The sequence below is a fragment of the Amphiura filiformis genome, chromosome 10, assembly GCF_039555335.1.
Source record: "Amphiura filiformis chromosome 10, Afil_fr2py, whole genome shotgun sequence".
In the NCBI taxonomy this organism is placed as follows: Eukaryota; Metazoa; Echinodermata; class Ophiuroidea; order Amphilepidida; family Amphiuridae; genus Amphiura; species Amphiura filiformis.
In genome coordinates this window covers 2,809,235-2,836,451 of record NC_092637.1, presented here as the reverse complement: position 1 = coordinate 2,836,451, position 27,217 = coordinate 2,809,235, and the positions used below count along the sequence as shown (strand labels likewise).

Here is a 27,217-nt window from a genome sequence, read left to right as displayed (position 1 = left end):
ACATAAAGCGCCTTTACCGCTGGATTCAAAGCGCAATAAAAATAAAAACAAAGAAGCAAAAAACAAGAAAAACTAAACATAGGAAATCTGAAACAGATGAGTTTTTAGAGATGACTTGAAAATTTCAACTGTTAGAGAATTAAGAATGTGATTTGGGAGATTATTCCAAGCTCTAGGGCCAGCCACTGAGAAGACCATGTCTCTAGCACATTTATGTGTCTTAAAGGGACCTCAAGGTGCAACTTGTGACAAGAACGAGTGGTAGACCACTATTCTCATTGTTTTGTAATGTGACTTTTTTCTGCAATAACTAAGTAGCTACATAAAATATATAAACTTTGAAAGTGCATAAAGACTCGATATTTGTTGCTATCTGTAACCTAGTTTTTAACCCCATGAGAACTACCTGACGATTGGCCAAAAAGAAGTTTTCATAATCAATTGGCCCAATCAGCAACATTGTTAGAATGATTTTACCACGAACAAAAATTGGGGTGAATTGTTTGCAAAGCTCCATTCCGATTGGTGATTAAAGTGAAAATATCATGTAATTGACCAATCAGAGGTGATGTTAGATCGGCAGGTAGTGCTCAGGAGGTTAACCTAGTTACAGCTCGATGATATCAAGGTTAAATGGAATAATAACGTTAATCAGAATGCAAAAATGCATTAAAAATGGTGCAACGTTGCATAGAATGCACGCACGTGCATATAAATTCATCACATTATAATCTCTGTAAAATATTAAATAGAAAGAAAATATTGATTGGATTTATTTCAAAGGGTATGTTTAATTGAAATTTAAAGGTTAAATTGTAACCCAGTTCAATTTTAACCCAGCTGCAGCTCAATGAAAGTAGGTCTATACTACGCTTACAAACTCTGCCAAGTTGCAAAAAATACACACAATTGCCTACAATTTCATAAAATTCGTGCAGTATAATGTAAAAGCCTCAAAATGGAATAAGGTGTGTGCAAATACCGCTACTTTAGTGAGCAAAGGTGCATATACGATATCGGCAAATTGTATCACATTCGCCAACATTGCAAACAAAATTTATAACAAAAGATTTGTATATGAGGCCATGTGTCCTGAACTCGCCATCCTCAGTGTTAGTCACAAATATTATGAATTTTAACACCAGTCGAGTTTCATCTCTTTATACAGGGTGACCTTCAAGTTATACAGGGTGGATTAAAAAAGATTTGGATAAAAATGGGATACTTAATGCATTGCTTATTACCAACTTGCAGTAATAACCTGGAAGTAAACAACACTCATTTGGTTAGAGGATAGGGGGAGCCTGACTTTGAAAGAATTGATTTAATTAATTTCAGTTCTAAAAGACCCCTTAAACTGCTCATTACTGACCAGTGGCGTAGCCGGGATTTCGGAACCGGGGGGGGGTCAAAACTTGTAAATGTGCCGACGGATATATTTTGCCGACTGAAGCTGATAATTGTTGACTCAATTTTTTTCGATGGTTTGAAAAAAGTGAAGGGCAAAAAAATAAACCAAAACAAACAAAAAAACAAAACAAAAACAAAACATAAACAAAAACAAAAAAAGAAAAAAATATGTGCTAGCAATCTAAAAACAATTATGTTCTCTCTTTTAAGCAGGGTAACAAAATAATCTATTGTTTACTCAATTTTTTCACCAATTCCTTCCTTCTACCGAGGGCCTTACTTGGACCGACGGTCGCGATGAGCGCACCGCCCCCCCCCCCGTTTGCAGCTCCGAATTACCCAATATTCCTGTTACGCTGTCGGTTCCCAAAGACCCACCACCTCAAATTTCCCCGGGCAAATGGTCTCACATGATCGCACACGCAGGAGGTTCAACTTCCTGGGAGCAATTCTTATACAACATGACATGACTTTGAAGCTGCTGAGCCCCATAACTACAAGTCATACGCCTACGAAAGTATTATTTTTATGGTATTTTAAATTGAACCCCCTGTGCGATCGATGTTATAGGGTCACTTTGAAGTCATTTTTGATAGTAAGGGTTTTTTAAACCCGCATTAAAAATGTCAGACATCGATTTCAGCGTACCCGAATTAACAAACATAGGGCACACGGTTGTTTGATGTGATCATTTGTTAATTTTTCTAACAAAACATTATAATATTCAATTGTAGACCTGAATAACAATACCAACAGCTATCACTCTAACAAACTGTATATACACATTTATTTTGTAGCAATTTTTAACATCTAGATTTTCATTTTTCGTTTCTACATCAAATTATTCATCTTTTTACGTCTTTTCAATTTTTTACAAAATCTGTAAACTGAACATTTGTGTGAAAATTGAGGGCGCTATTTAAGAATTTCAAATTTAAATTAGCCAAATAATATGAGTTATACCTTACATTTCACAATGAAAAGGTTTTTTTGAAAATTCACTTGTCATTTGTTAGTCTTTTTGCCTATGTTCTAATACAATTTTACAAGTGTCTACCCCTTTTAAATATGCAAACAATATCACAAGATTATAGATAAATAGCGCCATCATTCTTCACCTTTTCTTAAAAATGACTCAGTTTTAAATGCCATCAAACAACCGTGGGCATAAGTTGCTTGCCAGCTTTTACGCAAACTAAAATAAGCATTACATTTCTCAAATAGACCAAGTCTAAGATATCGATTTCATGTGCGCAACTAGACCAAATAACAATTCCTGATTCCTGAATGATTTTTTTCTAGGGAAGAGGGGAAGATGATTAAATGCAAAAGATATATGTTTGAGTGGGGGCGGTCTATGACAGGACCGTTTTGGATTTAATTAAATTGTATTGAAATGAATGGTATGATTTTGTGATCATGTTGGATGAGGGAGTTGTGTATTGTGTATTTATTGTAGTGAGAATATTGCATTGGATATTGAATATTGTCGAATATCGTTAAGCAGGGGTAAGACTGTTATGATTGATAGTATAGAAGACAAAAATAATTATTTTGCTTTTACAAAGTATATTTCATTTCATTCATTTAAACAAATGTATTATTGCACTGACAAATTATACTAAACAACCCAAAGTTATTCACATCTCCCAATCCGCAAAACGAAACCATGAAAATAAACCAAGTGCCTATCCCCCCCCTCGCTGGCACCAACAGCCAAAGCTGCACAGCGCCATCGGTTTATTTGGTATTTTTATGAGTCCATTTGTTTTGTATTTGAAACAAAGGATAACTGGCCTATACGCACAAGATTTCATCCCGTACATATTAGTAAACAATAATAAAATCAAAACCAAGCAACTTGTGTTTTTATTTCTAAGCTGGGCGTACTTTTAAGCAAAACAGTTGCGAATTATAACTAGCAAGACCGAAATTAGAGGCATTTTGCAAAGTCAAGCCAAATAAGGGGCCCGCCGTAGCGGGCGCCCGAAAAAGCAACATTTGTAGGCCTATTCAAAAGTCTGGGGCGGATTATAATTCCATTAACTTTCTGAATTATAAACCACCAGCTGCACAATAATTACAACGGAGAAAAGAGAGATATACGCTATATGTTCTCTATATAAACCCACTCCACCGTCTATAACTTCAAAGCTTCATCACTCTCTAAAGGAACCACATTGACATCGCCCGTGACATCGCTACATCGCACCTTGCACCAAGGACCCAAATCATGGCAGCAATCGGTCTCTTACTCTTGGCTTTGACGTCCGCAGCAGTTCTGTTCTCACAGTCTAACTCCATAGAAAATGAGGTAATTATTTTGTTTTTGGTTTGCTTGTGTGTATTCTGTTGTTAGTTCAAATCTGAATTCAAATTAGGACAAGTTTATCCCCCTGTCATCCGGGCCGTCAACCATATCAATTTGTAAGCGCTCTTTGTTATAAGTCACATTGAATTTACAACCGTATGACAAAATAGGCGAAAATAGTAACGTTTTGCACAAGATTTGCAATTTAAAGAGAATTGACCATAGCTCATTCTAGTGAATCTAGTATATGGACAATATAAGTGTGCTTTTTCATTTAACGACATAACATTTGAAAAATATTGTAAGGAACACTTAAGGTTTTGACTTTTAAAACCTACATTTTGGTCAACAAATGTGCTTGTACAGGTAGTTTTCAACAGATGTTCCACATTTGCCTTGCTATAACATTGATTGTGTTATCTGTTGACCTAGTGACTAGGGGGAGGGGTTAGCTTTCGTTTGATATTAAAAAAAATCTGATTGGATGAAGGGAACACTTGAAGTTTCGACAAAAAACAATTAAAGAGGCCCATTTTTTAGCTAGAAGCTTCACAGCTCCTGCATTGCTATGCACGCAACCGTGTATTGTAATCAAAGACTGGTGGAGACATTGGCTGCTTGTTGTTCTCTACTTGGAAGCTCTTGTGACGAAAATGTGTGCTCAGGTCAAGTCAGGTGGGTGCGCATGATGGTTTATAAGAGAATCGTTTTTGTATAGAAACCTTTCCATATGTCAAGTTACTATCATCGTAGACATAAAGTCGTCGCTGTTTTGGCATACTGTCGTATGACTATTTTGGGGCAAAATGAGTTATATAAACTTTCAAAATCTATGAATGAAGCTATATTCACAAACAACTATTATTATATGAAAACTAAATTGCAAAATAAGGTAGTCGATAGATGAGGATTTTGTTCTGCATATTTTGATACCTCATTCGGCATGATACGACCATTTCCCTAACTTTAAATAATTCAAATAAATTTAAATAAAAACTGAGGGCTTTTCAAAAATGACACTGGCTTATTATTAGTACTTCAATGTTAATTTTTCTTTTGCACTTGAAAGGGGATTCAGAATGAAGTGCGATAGACCTCCGCACCGGTGTGCGTATATCATCTAAAAAGCAATTTGATTGGGACGCACATATGGTGTGATACGCGAAGGAGGTTATGAATGTAAAGTAACAAGAAAAAAATCACGACAAGGTTTAGAATGTAATCGCCTACAGGCAGGAGCATTATACAAAATAATAATACTAGAATTAAGCGGTTCGTAATTAAGGCCCCACAAAACTATACAACACATGAGAACACCATATCACAATACCAAGTTTGATCTAATATTGGATGGTTGAGCATGATACCATAACATATCGGATGAGTCATAAAAATATCGGACGAGCCAACGGCGAGTTCGATATTAGTATGACGAATCCGATATGTTATGGTATCATGCGAAATAAGCCATCCAAAATTATCATTATTAGGTTTTCTTAACTCCTAATAACCCTGAAAACATAATAATGAAGTTGATCGGTGATTGCGTTTAAGCTGGAGACTGGATTAATGGAAAAAAAGGCAAAATATGCCAATGAGCTCATTAATATTCATAATATGCAAATAAAATAACACAAAAATATTTAGCACATCAGGCCACCATATCTTATCACCGTACCAAGTTTAAAGTTGATCGGTGATTGTGTTCCAGCTGCAGAGTGGATTAATGACAATGTTGGCCAAATATGCAAATGAGCTCATTAATATTCATAAATATACAAATAATGTGACACAAAACTATACAGCACATGAGGCCAACATACCCTATCCCCGTACCAAGTTTGATATAATATTGGATGGCTGAGCGTGATACCATAACTTATCATTCAGTAGACATGAATAACGACATTTCATTGGTTAATAGCCAAATAATATGATTTCGTATTGTTCAGAGTTCATAAATTACCGTACAATATATGGCCGTATTATTCAGCTCTTAATCATTACCGGCAATAACGGGCCTGCATACTCGTGTTGTATTGCACACTGTGCTGATCGCGTATGCGGTAGAGACGGCAATTACTCGCGTCGCGTGCTAAATGTGCGTCGCGCGTTGGCGATAGCGCTCTGTATTACATGGCCTGGCGGTAGTTACATGACAGAAAACTGTAAAGCATGCATGGAAGAGTTTGGAGTAGGCCTATAACTGAATCATTATTATTTTTATGATTGTGGTATTATTTAATTATTTATTTATTTATTTATTTCTGTTGAATTCATGTCTACTGAATGATAAATTCGTTACAAGAGTTTGGAGTAGGCCTATAACTTGATAATTTTATGATTGTGGTATTACTTAATTATTAATTAGGCCCTATTTATTTATTTATTTATTTATCTATCTATCTATTTGTTTATTTATTTTAAAGGAGTATTTCGTGATCCTAGCATCCTCTATTTATGTCATTTTTCAGTAGATATCCACGAAAAAACCTATTCCCAAAATTTCAGTTGATTCCGATTTTGCGTTCGCGAGTTATGCATGATTATGTGTATTACACTGCTCCATAGACAATGCGTTGTAATTTCGTTCTGGTGCACCAGAACGAAATTCAAATTTCACGATATCTTAGCAAAACGAATTAATCTGCAAGAAATATTTTGTACATAAACATTATGTAGCCAGAGGTTTCCAGTGATATAAAAATCTCAACTTTTTTGAGAAAAGTGGGGGGATGAGGCTGTGGATCACGAAATGCCCCTTTAAATTCATGTCTACTGAATGATAAATTCGTTACCCCCTGTCTGTTCCTATGCAATACGAAAAATATCACTGGTTTTGAGGTCGTATCACACTCGGCCTGCGGCCTCGTGTGATACGACCTCAAAACCAGTGATATTTTTCGTATTGCATGAACAAACAGGGGATAACTAATAATATCGGATGAGTCATACAAATATCGGACGAGCCAACGGCGAGTTCGATATTTGTATGACGAATCCGATATGTTATGGTATCATGCGAAATAAGCCATCCAATATTATCATTATTAGGTTTTCTTAACTCCTAATAACCCTGAAAACATTTATAATAATGAAGTTGATCGGCCATTGCGTTGGAGCTGCAGAGTGGATTAATGAATTTGCTTCCGCCCGGACAAACAAGATACAAAATAAGAAAGAAAGAAACAAACAGGCAAGGAAACAAACAACCATTTGGGCGATAACATAAGCCCCACATATATGGGGCCACAATTGTAATTTCGCTTTTTAGAAAAGAAATTAAAGAGATCATGGCATTAATGTTATATATATGCAGAATCAGTAACATCTTGGCTAACAGAAAAACTTGGCTCTGTTTCTTTGCTAGTTCGGGCTAAAATGCTATGCTCAATCAACTAAATCGTTGGGCCACTTTTGACATTTTTGCGTATATCAAGCTTGCATCGCGTAAAAGTGACTTTCGTGATTAGCAATTGCATTATTTTGTGCTTTTTCGAAAGAAATAAAAAAGATTCATGGCGTAAATATGATATGCAGTAGAAATAGTAATATCGTGGCTAACCGAGCACCGAACAGATCGTCGGCCGCATCACATATTGGCATATTCGACATTTTTAACATTTGTGAGAAAATTGGTATATTACGGTAGTTTCTTATGTTCTACTCTATATTCACTAAAAACCAACCCTTCAAAGTAGCTTAAGGGAACTGGAATGAGCGTTTTGAGCGTTTCGACAGCATTTTTTGTGGGACATGAGAGCACATCAGACCTATCGAATTGCATTCTGAATACGAAGAATGTTTTTCTGATATCAAATAATTTTCATTTTTTGAAATTCACGATATAATACAAATTTTACGACAAATTATTAAAATTTGATATTTTTCACATTTTGGAGATATAACAGTCCTCGAAGTAAATTTTATAAATTTAATGATATAGTCTTAAAGTGTATGTAGCTGGGAGGAAAAGCCGACGATCAATTGAAAATTTTGACCTTTCATATTGAAGATATGGATTTTTTTCCCAAAAGACCTAATTTTTGTTGTTGTTTTGGGGAAAAAATCCATATCTTCAATACGAAAGGTCAACATTTTCAATTGATCGTCGGCTTTTCATCCCACCTACATACACTTTAGGTAGAAATCATCAGATTTATAAAGTTTACTTCGAGTACTGTTAAATATCAAAATATCAATTTTTAATGATTTGTCATAAAATGTGTATTACATTGCGAATTTCAAAAATCAAAATTATTTGATATCAGAAGGCCATTCTTCGTATTCAGAATGCAATTCGATATGTCTGATGTGCTCTAATGTCCCACAATAAATACTGTCCAAACGTTCATACCCCTTCCCTTAATTAGTAAGATATTTGCAAAACCTTGAAATGTGTGCATCACATAACGACGGATTTACCGATCACCTATACTGCGCAAGCCCAGTATGTCGTATAGTATAATTTGAAAAATTTGCCGTTTCAAATAGTGACGTATTTGCGCGACTTTGTCATTGCACGGTTAATGCTGTTTTGCGCTTTTCACATACTGACATATTTGCGCAACTGTTTAACATAGTGACGTATTTGCACGACGTATTTGTCATTTGAGCGGCGAAATAGTCATTAGTCCTTTTCACATAGTAACTTATTTCATTTAATATTGATTTTTTGCAGAGTAAGTTATGCTCTGATAGTGAAAAATGATAGGAGGGGTATGACGCCCAATATGTAAAAATTTGCCACAACACAGTGACATTGGGCTATTCCAGAAAATAGATGCACACCCCCTATAGAGGAGTTCGGATCGTGACTGTTGGAAATCCAGACTTTTAAAGTGTCCAAAGGCAAAAAAATCCGGCAGAAAAATAGTTCAAAATCAGAAATCCTCAATTTGAGAGCTCATTTTGGACATTTCCGTGATTTTTCCTTCATTTAATTGGATTTCCAAGCTTTTTCAAGTGACATTGGCAACTGGAATTCCAGTCGTTTTCAGAAAGCAGACTTGGAAATCCGGACATTTCTTTGATTGAAAATTTACTCCTCTATAGGGGGAGTACATTTCTTTTCTGGAATAGCCCATTAGAGAGACTGCTATAGTTTGATTAGCTCGTAATAGGCGGGAAATGTTAGGCTTTTACCACTACGCTGAAAAGTAGACCCACGTTAAGAGTGCTATTAGTTGCCATATCTGTTTTTATTTTGTGTGTTAAAGAAAGATAGGACTTGAATTCATAATTCTTGAATCTTCTGGCGATATGTCCCAAGACAATTCTCAAAATAAAATATTTTGATATTAATCCACGATGTTATAAGGCCCGCCGATTACGAGCTGATCAAAGTATAATCTGATACAACAAGGTAAAGAGTACATTTGGGATATTGTGTGAAAACGGTAACATTTTGTGAAACATGAGATTTACCAAATTTTCATTACATTTAGCATGTTTTGTATCAAATATATTAAATATAATTCAACATTACAACGACAAATGGATGTCTGGGGTTCAAGTCCCCGTAGAGGCAAGTATGACCGGAGTTTTTTTCTCTGGTTTTCGGCTAATGCATGTTGTGGTTCCATTGTAATTTCGTGTTGAATTGCGCTAGTGTGTGATGCGCGGTTCTTCTTTCCCCTATAAATTAATCACTATATCATGAGTGATATAATAAGAATGGCTTCTGAGACACTCTATCTTTGTTTTTCTTTCTTTCTTTTTCATTTTCAGGAGTTTGAACAGAAATGGGGTGTCAAAAATGAAGTACCTGATGCATTAGGTATGTTTACTACAGTAAATGCTATACCACATAAAAACAATATAGGCATACTAAAGTACGGAACAACTCTCTCCCTTGTTCTCGCTTTGCTTTCCTCCTCTATCACTCCCACCCCATCCCTCCTCTATCCCTCCCCCTCTCTCCCTGTCTCCTCTCCCAATTTTATAATTGTGCAGCCAAATTTGCCGTAGCCTTGAATTCAGAACCTATTTGAAAATTCAAATTCGTATGCGGAAACAATATCGAAATATGTTCAATCAAATTACATAGTGCAGAATCAAACTCTAGAAAAATACTTTTAAAGATGTCATATAATGCTATATGCTTACGAACATTTAAATGGTCTACTGAAATGAATAAAAATGATAAACATTGAAATATAAAAAAACCCCATTTAAATGGTCTAAATATAAGCTTGTATGAAAAGTATTTGTTGTCATCTTATACACTGTAAAAAATATTTTACTCAACACTGAGTAAAAAAGTCACAGCTCAACAGTTGAGTAAAAAATTACTCAACATTGAACTCATTATAGGTCACTACTCAACGATTAAGTTGAAAAAAAAAATTGAGAAATTTTTGACTCAACTGTTGAGCTGTGACCTTTTTAATCAGTGTTGAGTAAAATATTTTTTACAGTGTAGGGCCTACTTAAAATGCACCAAATTTCATATACTGGTATCAATCTTTGTCAATTTAGATCTTTTGATAGCGAATTTGGTATTAAATTGTATCAATCAAATTGTTATAGATGAGGTGAGATGTGTTTACATTTGATACGCCCTCTGTTGGTCTGTGATCAAAACTGTCAGGCAAAAAACACTATAGTTTACATGGAAGAAGTTGATTTTTATTCATTAACTTTGGTTTCAAAGCAAATAATACTAAAAATGTTATCAATCTTGTTTATAAATGCATCAAGCTATATACATAATATCACACAAAACTTCAAAGGTTTTTAAAAGTTGAGTTTTAAAGAAATTTATGTGGTCTGTCATAGACACTCCCATGTTATTTTGCCTGGCTTGAAACAATAGAGGGCGGTCTGAATGTAAACATGTGACATCATAGGTCAACTCATCTATAACATGCGCATGTTTAGACTTATGATGAATTACATAAGTGAGGATTTTCTTTTTCTGTTGTGTTTATATTGAATGTGTGTGAATGATAGGTGACGGCGAAGACGTCAAAAGACAGACAGCTGGTACCATAGTGCCTTTCACCCAGGCTGAGAAGGATGCTATTTTAGACAGACATAATGAGATAAGGGGCAAAGTTTCACCACCAGCAATGGATATGAAGTTCCTGGTAAATCTTTACTTTACTTTGTTTAGTGCAACTTGTTTGTTTATTCACTTGTTTACCTCGAGTCGTTCACATCAAGCACACTAACATCCCTGATGCTGTAAACGAACAATGCACCTAATATTTTGTATAAGGCGTTATACAAGCTGTGTCACCAAAATTATTTACGGTCGGACTTTTCTTACAAACTAAATTCCGCAGCTTGGCGTAAAATAAGTGATGCGTCGGCTTTACAATGAATTTTATTCGGTGTGATTGAAAATTTGCAAATTTAACTATACCGTGCCGTTTTTTTCTGGGTTTGGTTTATGTGTTTTCAGCCGAGTCTACTATGCCTATATTCAAACAGCTAGTTAAAGCCTTAATGTACGATCTTTTTCAGAATTTACCTTTATTTTTTCAAACCCGATTTTTGGCATATTTGTAATACTTGCACATGTTCTAACTTAAATCTATGAGCAAACTGTCAAATTCGCCCTATTTGTAGTAAAACGGATGATTTTCTGTTGGTCCGACATAAAATCATAATTTTTAGATTATGATTTTATATCGGCCACGATCGCAAACCGTAGTCTCCTACAAAACTAGTTTGGTTACGCTCCCTCCACATGTGGAGATGCACCACTGCGAAAAATCTATATAGCAGCTCAACTACCATAAATGCTAATCTTAATAATTTTAGCAAAATGGTGTTTTGACAGCACGATGACGTTTTAACCATGAGAAAATGGCGAATTCGTATGTACCTTTTAACACATAAAATAATTGGAACTTGATTTGGTGGTGTACCCAGTGTTAAAAATATGCCTTAAAAAGTTACAGGCCAGCCGGGCCTGTAACTCTGATAAGGATAATGAACTGAGTGCAATGCATTAGTCAAGATAATCGCACGCGCCGTGGAGTTATTGCATTTAGGTCGAGAGCGCATAGGCTCGAGAGCTAAATGCAATAACTCCATGGCAAGTGCGATTATCTTGACGAATACATTTGCACGAGTACATTATGCGTCATATACTTTGAGTATATTAAAACAATAGGCAATGTTAATTGCTGCATTCATTATATTAGTTTGAATATTAAGGAAATATCTTTAATTTTAAAAACATCGTCAGGCCACTGACCAGGTAGCATTTAACTGGTCTGTTGTAGCCCTTTTTAACTAATTGAAGCTCGATTATTCTCATTTGATGTTTTATTTATTTGGGTTCATTAATCATAATTTATGGCAATGATAGTTGCAAAATAGAACACAATTTTTAACCTATGATTTACATCATGCGCATGAAAAAAATACTATAACCTGTAACCTATAGGCTAATTATTTTAACACCATATAATGTATATTCGTACTTTTTTGATGGTATATATATAATTATCGAACAGACAAATTATTAGTTATGTAAAAGTAGTATTTCTAGTATTTGAGCATGCACGTATTATCTAAAATCTATTGTTTAGCATGCGGGTTTCAGATAATGCAATGTTTAGCGTGCAGGTTTAAATAATTTGGGCTATGAAGGGTAGTTCGCGAAAATAATGCACGGGAGAATACATAACGATGAATAGAAACGGGCACTAGAAGTATATGAAACGTTAAAGGTTCGGGTGAAAAGTTACCGGCCTAATTGTTTTAGAGCTTAAACGGGAAATAAAGCCACTAGTATGATTTGGGGTGAACATAATGAAATATTATACTGCAAGACTGCATTTTATTTTGTACGGCGTAATCGCAAAAGAGTTCATATCGTGACTTATCTTTTCTAAACTCTTCTACCCGTAAAACGTTTCGTGCAATATCGGGATTTTTTTTTCGGATCGCTGGGTGTACACATGATTCCCTTATCTCAAGTTATCTGCCTCAATCAGCGTGTTTATAGCCCGGTTTATAGTGGGAGCAGATGTGCGGTACATTGCGGTAATTTCTATCCGGTTAGAAATCATCCGTATACTTACTATAGACACTGGCAGTATATGTATGGACGATACATTGATATCCGTCTCAACCAAAGGATATGATATTGTCGCGAGATATTTGCACTATAAACACACCAGTATTGACCTTTTTCCATCTATCCCAAAATGCACTATTCCAGGGGGTATGACGTAGTCAATTAACCTCATAGATCGTGTGCATCTGATGGTCTTTGCAATTATTTTATCTTAATATGGGCATCCTGATTCCATATATGTGGCTGGACGCGGCGAATGAGCCGTAAACTCGGCAAACTTTATTTCGAGCTACAGGTGAAAATATATGCAAATCTCGTATTTTGGCGAAGTTAAGATTTTTGCAGATTTGAAATGTTTAAGCTTTCTTCTAAACACATACAAAGTTTTATTTTAAAGAAATAAGGGGAAATATGAAATAATCAACATTTTCTGAAGCCCATCTGATGAAAAAAATTCCTAAATAGATAAAACAAACATACAACAGAGCTCATTAAATGTGCAAAACAATAAAATATCAGTCTCAATCTTGTTGTATTATTGTAATAATACCCGTAACGTGTCTGTGTAAAAGCAATTAGGATGTAAGGAACATACTGGTTACTATGCAAATATGCTGGTTTTCATTTCAAAAATGGTCATTTTGCTTCCCTAACTTTGAACGCGGTTTTCTCGGTTTCGCGTTTTGATTCATGACAACCTATAACAAGTAATAACTTCGCTTCTGATTGTCATATGAAGTTCATTGAGGTGTCATTTTAATCCCTGAAACATGCTCTTTGCAAATATGTAAAAAAGTAAAAATGACCAGAGGGGGACTTTACGGCTTATTCGAGGTGTCCAGGCACATATATGCGGATTATCGTAAAGGCCATCGATGTTACTAATAATGTAATTATTGAATACACGAGTGATGCAGTTACGGAGCGATGCAGAACATCTGTGTAAGAGATTATTATTTACGTTTTATTTTCATCTCTGAAAAAAAGTGAAACGGATACCAGCCGCACAGTGTCACCGCCCCGATATCTTCATGGCTGAAATCGCCATGGTAGGTTGAATCCACCGCCACGCATGGCCATTTTGTTCCGACCTGATTAATAGTTTTGAGACGCATAATGGGCCGAAGGACATCTAACTAAGGCTACTGACAATAGCCCGGTGCCTCCCAGTGACTGACCTCGCTAGTGTGTGAGTGACCATGGTACGCCATATGTCATCTGCTTTTAGACTACCTCCACGATTGGCCTATACACTGCGCTATATAATCGGCACATATAAAATCAAAATTATTGTCAGTTTTTGAGTTCAAGACGCAAGCTTCTTTCTCAAGACGCTAGCTAACGACTATCATATCTATTCAAAACATATATTCAAGTGCAAGGAACCACATCTGGCTTCTTTAGACGAAATCATTTACGGGAGATATTCATCATTTTCTACCCCGGTATCCAAAGATTTTCGTCTCATATCAAACTCGTGCATAGCACATTCACGTGTATCGATCCCGGGTATTGATTTTAGTATATCTGATGCACCAAGTAATTATTAGGGTGATTCAGAAATATAAAAGTTTTTTATTTTTTTAATGGGCCAACATCTAATTTTGTTTATTTTTGTGTAAAAATGCATCATGCGAAATTTCATAAAATTTAGATCAACTTTAGAGGGTGCGCCCGGGCTTTGAAGTTTTGTATGCAAAGTCAATCGGGTTTTGGTGCAATTTTTTCTCCAACAGTTTTTTCACACAAAGATTCAATTTATGTGGATGAATTTCTCAGGTGTATTATGTTTCTTATGTAAACCCATGGGAAATTTAAATCACCAAGTTCAAGATTGTCTATAATAATGAAAAAAGTACATTCACCGAAGAGGGAGTGAACCCTCTCAGTAGCACTGCGGATAGTTCAACTTCTTGTAATTGTAATGCAAAGGCAGTTGAATAAACTCATGAATATTAACAAAGGCATGTCCACTATATATTACAGGTTGTTACATAATTATCTAGTAGTATGGAAGAAGAAGACCCCCCACCACCAGACATCAAGTTGATATTGCATAATGCTTCCCTGCATAATGCTAGGATTTCTGGCCATGCCATTATGATGGTTATGAATAGAGCCATTTGACCATTCAACTCAATAGATACAATGCACCATGGGAAGTGGAGAGATGGACATCTCTATAGTATTTTCAAGTGGATGACAGGTCATTGAAGCTGAAAACACAATAAAGAATTTATACCATTCATTCATTCTATTATAGACTATCCTAATTATAATATTTTCCTGTGGGCAGAAGACTGGCCAAATGTTTTGGCTGTTCTGTCTACTGCTTTCCCACCATTGAAACAATTGAGATAAATTTTGAATTTTCTCCGCTTGTCAATATTTTCATTTAATTTTTCTTACATATTTGTGTCATGAAAACCTAAGACTACATGCTAACAGTTTTATAGCATAGTTGGATAAGTTGATTATTACTTTCTGGTGGTTGAGTGAAAATTAGCTAAAATCCTCATAGACTTCACACACAAAACTTCAAAACCCGGGCGCACCCTCTAAAAATTAGTTGAATTTCATGAAATTTTGCATGATGTATTTTTACACCCAAATGAACAATATTGGTTGGCCCGTTAAGAAATCAAAACTTTTGTATTTTTGAATCACCCTAGTGTCCCGTCATTATTTTTTCACCTCTAGGTCTAGTATAAAATGTATACAATTTTTTCACCTCTAGGTCTAGTATAAAATGTGTACAAAGTTAGGTTTCAATAACAGGAAACTTTTTTTTTTTTTTGTACACCATGTCAATAAGGCACAGAAATGTTGCTTTTTGCCCCCGAAAGGTATTAGTGATATTATCCACTATTCCTTTTTTGTGATGACGGCACCAGGCGAAATGTCCGTATTCCCGAATGTAATGAACATAACTCTGTACTCCCCCGGGGAGATGATGTGTTTTGCGACACTCATACCCCCTGGAATAATGCATGATGGGAAGAAGGGAAAAAGGTCTATAAATTGTGTGCGGTATTACCGGAAGTAGGAGCTTCTTTATGATGCGTAGAATGCGCGCAGACATTCGGAACGATGCTCACCCAAGAGTTATCAAAACAGAAGCTATGTATGTTTGCCGCCGTGATCATATTGTTGAATGGGCTCTTTATTATAGCTCGCGCCACAATATTTACACATTCCCCGTGTGACCTCGGGGTCATTACAAATGTACGGTAATGTTAGTTGGTATATAATTTGTGCGGTAACTGTGAGCGTGTTTATAGTGGGAGCAGATGTGCGGTACATTGCGGTACAATTTCTACCCGGTTAGAGATTATCCGGATACTTGCCCACTATAAACACTAGCAGTATATGTATGTACGGTACATCGATATCCTTCTCAACCGAAGGATATCGTGGCGAGATATTCCCACTATAAACACACCAGTATAAATTGTGTGCGATATTACCGGAAGTAGGGGCTTTTTCATGATGCGTAGAATGCGCGCAGGACATTCGGAACGATTCTCACCCCAATAGTTATCAAAACAGAAGCTACATGTTTGCCGCCATGATCATATTGTTGAATGGGCTGTTTATAGCTCGCGCCACAATATTTACACATTCCCTGTGTGACCTCGGGGTCATTGCAAATGTACGATAATGTTAGTTGGTATATAATTTGTGCGGTAACTGTGTCTCACTATAAACAGCAAGGGTATCGGTATATATACAAGGATGATCGTAAACGGTATACTCAAAATGCGGTATATTCACTATAAACACGCTCATAGTCTCACTATAAACAGCAATAGTATCGGTACATATGCAAGGATTATCGTATACGGCATATTCACTATATAAAAAAACACGGTGAATGATTACACCATCCGTCGTTTTATCTTTTCTGTTTCGGTTTCGGTTTCCGGTTTTGGTTTCGGATCTCATTGTTATTTTGAAGTGTTAGCATGGTACGTGTGAACAATCCTTTTATTCTAGTCAAATTGACTACAGAAAAGTTGAACGAAGATAACTTCTGTTTCGGTTTCGGGAGTTATGTTAATTTCTGACATGAAAAGCGTGAGATGAGAGGGTTGATGCTAATCTAGACAAAAGAAGTGTCTAAATTTTACGGTCGTAAATTCGCGATAAATTGTACGGCTTCAATTGACTTGCGTTGGGTGTATAGGTACTCCAGCCTAGGCGGGAGTAGCTCGTGAAAATAGCCCAGCGTAGAAATATACATTAATACATGTATACATTAATAATCAATAGTAATCAGTGTTGCCAAGAATTACGTATACTTGTTCGTGCTATCGCGCAAAAATCGGTCATATTATTAGGGATGCCCACTCTCAATACAGTTTCCACTAGAACGATTTTTCATTTACTGTGTGCGTGCACTCACACACGTATTGTCTATGGAGAAACTGATCGATACAAGAAATCCCAGGCATGTTAAATGGCGTACATACTTGTTTTGATCCAAATGTAGGCCTATATCAGGGTGTTTCAAGAAATTCCTGATTCCACCAGAAAACATTCACCAAACTTTTTCCTGTTTGGTCAGTAAATAGAGAGGACCTTCCTGCATGAAGAGATCAACTTTTTTTAATGTATATTTTAATGAGATGAGAACTACAACAGGTTGAAGTGACACCATTCATTGCATCCGGTGTTCAAACGCAATTATCTCCAAATTTGGAGTGAATCAGACAAGCAAACTTACATATTCATAAAATTTAACTATTTATGAAGACAAAATGTGTAGGATGTTAAGAAATTTAAGAATGTTTCAGCCTACCTCGGCCCATCTCAAAACATGCACTTCCCCGTGCACTTCTTACTACCATGTCCATTTCATAGGGAGTATAAAACCGGGGACCATCATGGCTTCCATGCACACAGTGTATTGCTCAATGTAGTAAAGATAAACTTTGAGTTGGAGCAAATTTCTCAAAATTGGCAGTGATTAATGTTACCAAACTTATGCCATGATGAAATATAATAATTTTTGAAGATAAAATGTGCTGACCGTAAAAGATTGAACAATGTTTAAGACTACCGCCATTCATTTGAAATAATGCACTTATTGTTCATCTCCTCTATGGAGATATTTTCCATGGCGGCCATCTATGATCATGCTTGCGGTTTCACCAAACAAACCATGGGTTTTGAGGTCTTATATTTTTTGTTGTATGTCAACAAAATCGATTAAATTTTCAGGATGATCTTATTTTCATGTTGTTATAAGCAAATATAATGTTCCAGATAACGCTAGTTAATAAATACATTAAGAAAAAGTACCTTAAAATTGCACTTTCTGTTAGTAATCCTTTTTGGACTTTTTAAACTGTTCTAGCAGCCCTATATAAAACCGTAACACTCAAAAGGCCATATCTCTGGAATGAAACGTCCGATTAAGATTATTTAAACGCCAAAATGTTTCTTTCATCAATTCCCAGCCAATAAGTTAGGTCTGAATCAATTTAAAAGTACTTCAATTTTTAGTGGACATGCCTAATATTATGATTATGTAGAGATTAAACGGGGAATTATTTTCGTCCCAAATACACGTTAAAACTAGGTAATATGCAACACCAGAGAAGTGCGTTGAAGTGAAACTAATAGGATTTCTTTCATTGGAATTGGTAATCTGATAATTGCTTCAGGCAAAATTGCCAGACTCAAATCTATTTTAAATGTATATTATTTGAGAGAGTGGGGATGATGAGACGAGGAGATGATCGGGTGGAGGAGAGGAGAGGAGAAGAGAGGAGATCGAGAGAAGAGAGGAAGGCGAGCAGAGCAGGGAGGAGTTTATTCCGTTTATTTTAATTTTTCCACGTTAATCATAGGCCTACTGCTAAAACAGTGAGAGGGGGAGAAGGGTAAAGGAAATACAACATCCAATATAATTCGGATATCCGCATAATTCAAAAGATGGCATAGGTGAGAGTTGGGGAGGGGGAGAGACAGACTATAAAGAGAAGAAAGCGAGAGGAGAAGAGCCAGGGGTCCTTTTTTTAAATGTCACAGTAATATAGACCATAATGACACCAAATTTGCGTTCGGACCTGATGTAGGCCTATCCTGCCTAGTTAAACGAGGGAGTGAGTAAGATTGCCCACTTGAGGCGCCAGTGTTGCATATAATTGACTTATCCAATCTTTATTGACAGACATAAGTGTGATTGATAGCACCTATTATTACCTCTTGAAATGATGCCCCAAACGTAACAATGAGCGTGTTTATAGTGAATATACCGCATTTTGAGTACATACCGTACACGATAATCCTTGAATATGTACCGATACTCTTGCTGTTTATAGTGGGACACAGTTACCGCACAAATTATATACCAACTAACATTGCCGCACATTTGCAATGACCCCGAGGTCACACGGGGAATGTGTAAATATTGTGGCGCGAGCTATAAACAATCCATTCAACAATATGATCATGGCGGTGAACATGTAGCTTCTGTTTTGATAACTCTTGGGGTGAGAATCGTTCCGAATGTCCTGCGCGCATCCTACGCATCATGAAGAAGCTCCTACTTCCGGTAATACCGCACACAATTTATACTGGTGTGTTTATAGTGGGAATATCTCGCCACAATTTCCTTCGGTTGAGAAGGATATCGATGTACCGTACATATATATATACTGCTAGTGTTTATAGTGGGCAAGTATCCGGATATTCTCTAACCGGGTAGAAATTGTACCGCAATGTACCGCACATCTGCTCCCACTATTCAGTATCAAAGTTACGTAATGTTACTATGTCAACGGGATCACGCTCTTGAGTAATGAACCACGATCGAAACGATCACCACACAAAGTATATGGCACTCGAAGGCATACCAAAAAAGCGTGATCCGGTAACCAAGAGAATTACGTAACCACTTCGATGCTGAATAAACACACTCAATGAAGCCAACTTACACACCATCCCACTTAATCCCTTGCGTTTTCGTTTCTGAACAATAGAGCTCCCGAAACAGAAAAGATAAAACGACAGTATGTATAAATCTATTTTCCTTTGTCTTCGTTTCAAATCATGTAGTATTGGGATGACTACGCGGCTAATCAAGCTGAACAATGGGTCGCTAGATGTGTATGGGGACACGGTGGAAAAGATTCTAAATACGGCCAAAATCTATGGTATAGTAATAAGGAGAGTAATAGCTTGAGCTCACCTGTTGGTGGCCTTCCTGCAACCAATGAATGGTACGATGAACACTATTATTATGATTTTGACGAAAATACGTGCTATTGGCCCCCATGTGGTCACTACACTCAGGTAAGTCAATAATACTATATAGTTCTTATACCTTAATTTTAAATGTATTTCAGTTAGCCCCCTCCTATAATACACCACTCCCACTCCTGGGCACTCCCATTTCCCTATATTGTAGGAATATAAAATCCCAAACCTACAAACCTAACGCCACGTACTAGATTCAGATTAGACTGCGGAACTCAGTCTTCAACTAGAAGGCTATATATTTGTACACAAATACGGCTATACCCGCATGTTATCGGTTTACACAAACTTACAGTCCTTATTTGCTGAGGACTTAGGTTGCTGTTGTCAGTCTCTCAAATTCACAGTGAAGCTATGCAATTTGATGGATTGAAATTCACAATACGCAATTTGATTAGGGTAAAGCTATTCCAGAGGGAGTGTGTAAATTAAATGGAACAGCCATTTCAGAGGGAGTATGTAAATTAAATGGAACAGCCAAAGGTATGTAATTTAAATGGAACAGTCTTAACGCTTCACACATAGTATTTCCAATCACAATATGCAATTTGATTAGGGGAAAGCTATTCCAGAGGGAGTATGTAAATTAAATGGAACAGCCATTTCAGAGGGAGTATGTAAATTAAATGGAACAGCCTATTTTGTGGCCATTCCAGTGGGAGTATGTAAATTAAATAGAACAGCCAATGGGTATGTAATTTAACTGGAACAGCCGTAACGTTTATGTTATCTATATTATAATTACGCAATTGTCTGTGAATCTGTTTAGTCCTACGTGTATGGGGTGGGATGGGATGGGTGTTATTAACAATATAATTCTCAGGTGTAATCTGTGTATAAACTCTGAGCCCTGAAGCTGCTTTATTTGATGATAAACGGACGGCCCTTTTTTAACATTTGGGGCCCTGGGGCCCATAATATTTGACTTATGAGGCTCATGTACATATGTTGAAGTATAATTCTCAAGTGCTATCAGTAGACTCAAGCTGGGTACTGTAGCTGCTTTATTTACTGAGTAACGTCTGGCCCTATGTTTTAGCGTTTTGGGCCCTGGGGCCAATGGTGTGACATATGGGGCTCATATGTACATATAACAGTACGACAGCAACTTAGCTCACTTCCTGTAATTTTTACCGGCGTGACCTTTGCTGTTACGTAACACAATGTTAAAAATCAGGTGGCAAATACGGTTTTTCAGAAAACATCAAAAAATGGAATACACGAGTCGTTTCTCCCTTCATTTCCATATTGAGCCCATAGATAAGATATGAAACATGCGTATAAGGCAAAGAATAACATGTAAAAGTTGAATTATTGTGGAAAAAATGAATGCTTTTGGTGCACGAAGTAGCCTAAAAAATGAGAGAAAATGCATGTCACGATCACTAAAATGCTTATATCTGCAGCTTTGAGGAAACGCCGGTCTAATGCTTTTCTGTAATGATAAACATTAATTAACCACAGCTTGTATTAAAGCTGCAGCGAAAATAATATTATAAATATTGTTATAATTTTTGGAATAACAAAACTTCAAATTTGCCCGAAATCGTATATTATGGCTTTAATAAAAATATGAAAACTAGGATTTAAAAATATGAGTTAAAATCAAATCAAAAATCAAAGAGAGGTGCTTGTGGGGTTCGAACCAAGATCGAACTTCCAAATACATGTATTTACCACTAAGCCATACCAGAGATATGATTAATTCAGGTACAATAATAGCAATGTTATACCCACTCATTGGCTCACTCGTGATTCTATTTCTGGAATGAATTAACACCGTCCAAATAATGTAACACAAACCTTTATGCTGACTTTTAAAATTGTTTGAACGTTGGGAGTATTATTTTCAAGTTAAATAACCAACAATGGACAATTGACAATGAAAGTTTCTTTGCAGGAAAAACATCGGCCGTACAATATATGGTGTGACAGTAGTCACGCACAAAGATAAACATTTCAACATGTTCAATATGCGACTAGAAATATACCCCCAACCAAAAATCACGAAATTTTCAGGCAAGCTAACTTAAATTATTCTATAACATGACACCCATTTTTGATTCCGGCGCTTTTTCTTGCTTGATGATATGAACATTTTTGTGTTCGTGACATGCAATTTTTCTCATTTTCCGAGCTACTTTGGACATGTTCAAGCTTCTTTTTTTTCCATTTAATTAAACTTTTACACGTTATTTGTTGCTTTCCACAAATGTTTGATATCTTATCTGTGGTCAGGGTACATAAATGGAGCAATATACGACCCGTGTCTTCCATTTCTGGAGCTATTTTGATAAAAAGCGTTTGCCGGCTGATATTTTAACATTGTGTTACCCGTGTTCACCAACCCGTATAAATTTTCTGTCGAACAAAAGAGGTCACGAAGTTGCTGTCGTACTGATAACAATATAATTCTCAGGTATAATCTGTGTACAAACTCTGAGCTCTAAAGTTGCTTTATTTAATGAAAAACGGCCGGGCCTTTGCTTTAACATTTGGGGCCCGGGGCCCATAATATTTGACTTATGGGGCCCATGTGCGTATGTTGAAATATAATTCTCAAGTGCTATCAGCAGACTCAAGCTGGACATTGTAGCTGCTTTCTTTATTGAATAACGACCGGGCCTATGTTTTAGCTTTTGGGGCCCTGGGGCCCATATTACAATATAATGCTAAAGACCTATTAGTGTACCAAATCTGAACCCTGTAGCTCCTTTATTTGCTGAGAAACGACCGGCCCTTTGTTTTAACATTTTGGGCCTCTGGGGCCCCTAGACTTAATTAAACATCTGGGGCCAAAAAATGGGCAAAAGCCATTTCTTTATCAAAGGGACCACGCCTACGCCGCTCTTGACCCTTTCCCAACGCGTAGTTCTACCGATCGGCGCGTAAATCGGTCCCCCTATGTTTTAACATTTGGGGCCCTGGGGCCCATAATATATAACATGTGGGGCTTATGTATACTTGTATATATAGAGTACCACTGGATCTATCAGTGAACCAACTCAGGGCCCTGAGGCTGCTTCAATTAATGAGAACCAGCATGCTTTGTATTTTTACATTTGGACCCCTGGGGCCCGTGACCTTTGACCTCTGGGGCCAATATGTGCAAATGATAAATCTACGGGGTAGGGCCCATAAGTGTACCACATATGGGCCTTGGGGCCCTTGTAGTTTTAACGCTAGCCCTGTCAATCTGTTGCCCTTATTTTAACATTTGGGGCCATGGGGCCCATAATATATGACATGTGGGGCTCATGTATACTTGTATATATAGAATATAAAATTCGGAATAACGAGCCTTCTTTTAAATTCGGAGTAATGATTCTTCGGAATAACGAACCTTGTTTTAAATTCGGAGAAACGACCCTTCGGAATAACGAGCCTTGTTTTAAATTCGGAATAACGAGCCTACTTTTTAATTCGGAGTAATGACCCTTTGGAATAACGAGCCTAGTTGTAAATTCGGAATAACGAGCCCTGTTTTTAATTCGGAATAATGAGCCTACTTTTTAATTCGGAGTAATGACCCTTCGGAATAACGAACCTAGTTTTAAATTCGGAATAACAAGCCTTATTTTAAATTCGGAATAACGAACCTAGTAAATTCGGAATAACGAGCCCTGTTTTAAATTCGGAGTAATGACCCTTCGGAATAACGACCCTTCGGAATAACGACCCTTCGGAATACCGAACCTTGTTGTAAATTCGGAGTAATGACCCTTCGGAATAACGGCCCTTCGGAATAACGAACCTCATCGTTAATTCGGAGTAATGAACCTTCGGAATAACGACCCTTCGGAATAACGAGGCGAAACCGTTATTTCAATAGAGGTAGAACCTCTGTGTTAAAAAAGGCTGGATAAGACACGATTATGGAACACCGGTATTTTAGTGGTCTAGCGCCCCTCTCGTTCATAGGCCTTTGATGTTGTTAAATTGGTTCACATTAATGTGACAAAATGCCAATCCTTTACTTTTTTCTGTAAAAACGTTGAAAATTAGCCCTTACATTACACAAGGTCCCCTGGCACAAGGTCCACTTATGAGCGCGCTTGTCGCATCCCAATAGATCCTGGCTACGAGCCTGTGCAGGGTCGCAGTGTCGCCCTTCCCTCGTATCAATGTACATCTCCCTATTTCGCTTCTTCCTCGCTTCTTCCTCCTCCCCATTCCAAATCAGTCCCCCTCTCCCTCCCCGGTCCCTTCTCTCTTTTCTCGTGTTCTTCTCTTTTCGTCTCAACCTCTCCACTCTTTCTCCCTTATTCCCTCTCACTCTCACTTGTTCTGTTTGTCAGTCTCATGTATCTCCCCTCACCCATTTTGCGAAATTTATCAGTATGATCAATGACTGACAAAAATCAGTTCAGCCATAACTGGGTCCCCGCTGACTATATCTCACCAGAAATGTGAAATGATGCATCCTTGGCGGAAATATTAAACTGCATTCCATCACCCGTGTTACACGTAGACAAAAGAATGATGAAAGTTTACAACACAGTACAACATAACATTAAAATTAATCCACCCAATTGGTCAGTCACAACACCAGTTTAGTTTTGCCGGGGACCCAGTAATGGCCGAATGAATTATTTATTTTATTTATTTTATTTATTTATTTATTATGCTTCATCACTGGCTCATATACAATTACAAAGACAAATATATGATATATAAATATTGCACATACTAATCAAGACAAAGTAAATAGAATAAAGTAAATGCCAGCGAACATCCCACCTTTCTATTTTTGAAAATAATTTATGGGGAAAAAAACCCCAAAAAAACCCATCACATCCCCATCCCAAATTAAATAAGCCTGCAATTCGAGCATCTGCAATAAGAGCTCCAAGAGCATGTATTCATAGAACAAAGATTTTGAGAAAAATGAGAATTCAAAAATTCAACCACCCCCGGATTTGAAGGAAGAAAAGGAACCGGCTGTCCTTGTAGACAAGGGCAGCCTATTCCAAAGCTGCACAATGCGATTAAAATAAAAAGTCATGTGCGCTTTAGACTATGCCATAGTTTATTTTTGATAAATAAAAGCATGTTATTAATGTTAATCATGATTAAAGCATTCAGTTGAACTCGAAATTATACTGATATTTATTACATCAAAATATATACTAGTATAAAATTATTATGAAAAAGTTTATATAATTATATTAGTGACAGTATAAGTAAAAGTGTACGTAGGCTTATATTATTAAATGCAACATATCATAATATCATAATTGTATTGGCACTTCACTGAACAATTCTGATTTTAAAATCTGCCAGTTTATAAATCGCGAAATTCCAGGTTAAAAATAGACTATGGATTTTAAACGGGATTTTGAGCGGGCAAAGTCCCTGATACTCACACTGTCAATCACACTTGTTTATCAATCAAATTTAACCGCAAGCAAATACAATACGCGCTTGCACTTAGTGACGCGTTCATGCAATTACACAACACAATGGCGGCAGACTTGTGTACCATGTAGTTATTAATGGTAATGACAGGTGGTGTATGACGTGCATTCCCTAAATTCAGTAAATTTTCATCGTCAACCGTGTAATTGAATGGGATTATTTTGAAATTTTAAAACGCTTGAAATATCACAAACAAATAGGCCTATGTTGATAAATAATATAAATACAAGCTAAAACCGTTGGGGTTCGATAATGAACCCCACAAAACTAACCGAGTATATGGAAAATGCCATACGGCCGGGTGATTTCACGAGTTGCCGGCTCGATCATGTCATCCGCCGCCTGGGTAATGATAGGTACCCGGAGGATTTAAACCATAACGAGATCTGGGCGACCAATCACAAGCCAGGTCCATTTAAAGATTCATTACATCATGACCAATTTTAGTAGGCCAGATTGCCGACAATCTCATCCATAGAAGCTCATAGACAGCCGTGTTAAGCATGAAAACCGCAATCCAATGTCAGTAGTCCACTTGGGGAGCTAACAAACAGAGGTTGTAGGGTGACTGAAAAGATCAGATGTGAAAATCTATCAATTGTGCACACATTAATTAAATCAGAGTTTTAAGCTCAAATACAATACCCAGAGTATATGCAAGTGGGCAAGTGGACTACGGGGTAGTCTATGTGCGCTTCGGTTTTGCAACGTTGAATTTTAAGTTTAAATGGATCGGAAGATAATCTAGTGGTGGGATGGTCCTGCCTATTCCCTTGACTGAATTTAACATAATTATTGATATTAATATCATAGTGACCCTCCCTACATCTGTAAAAAACAAGAGATCACTTTTGTGTCTCTCCTGAGAGTAAGGGAAGTAAGCCAAATTGGTAAGCCTCTCCTTATAATCCTGATCAGGATAATGTAAAATGAATTTGGTAGCTCGTCTTTGGACACCTTCCAACATGTTAATGTTGTGTTTGGATGTGTTAAATTCGGAATAACGAGCCTTCTTTTAAATTCGGAGTAATGATTCTTCGGAATAACGAACCTTGTTTTAAATTCGGAGAAACGACCCTTCGGAATAACGAGCCTTGTTTTAAATTCGGAATAACGAGCCTACTTTTTAATTCGGAGTAATGACCCTTTGGAATAACGAGCCTAGTTGTAAATTCGGAATAACGAGCCCTGTTTTTAATTCGGAATAATGAGCCTACTTTTTAATTCGAGTAATGACCCTTCGGAATAACGAACCTAGTTTTAAATTCGGAATAACAAGCCTTATTTTAAATTCGGAATAACGAACCTAGTAAATTCGGAATAACGAGCCCTGTTTTAAATTCGAGTAATGACCCTTCGAATAACGACCCTTCGAATAACGACCCTTCGGAATACCGAACCTTGTTGTAAATTCGGAGTAATGACCCTTCGGAATAACGGCCCTTCGGAATAACGAACCTCATCGTTAATTCGGAGTAATGAACCTTCGGAATAACGACCCTTCGGAATAACGAGGCGAAACCGTTATTTCAATAGAGGTAGACCTCTGTGTTAAAAAAGGCTGGATAAGACACGATTATGGAACACCGGTATTTTAGTGGTCTAGCGCCCCTCTCGTTCATAGGCCTTTGATGTTGTTAAATTGGTTCACATTAATGTGACAAAATGCCAATCCTTTACTTTTTTCTGTAAAAACGTTGAAAATTAGCCCTTACATTACACAAGGTCCCCTGGCACAAGGTCCACTTATGAGCGCGCTTGTCGCATCCCAATAG

General features: G+C 36.9%; 1 protein-coding gene across 1 annotated transcript in view; it reads left to right on the top strand.

The window, feature by feature from the left end:
• Positions 1-3,418: 3,418 nt before the first annotated feature.
• LOC140163215 (GLIPR1-like protein 1) overlaps positions 3,419-27,217 on the top strand; it is a 41,977-nt gene continuing 18,178 nt past the window's right edge. Inside the window, exons 1-4 of the mRNA XM_072186612.1 lie at positions 3,419-3,724; positions 9,452-9,500; positions 10,676-10,812; positions 19,824-20,060. Of these exons, the coding sequence (XP_072042713.1) occupies positions 3,644-3,724; positions 9,452-9,500; positions 10,676-10,812; positions 19,824-20,060 (504 nt within the window). The 5' untranslated portion in view covers positions 3,419-3,643. The remainder of the gene's footprint in view (positions 3,725-9,451; positions 9,501-10,675; positions 10,813-19,823; positions 20,061-27,217) is intronic.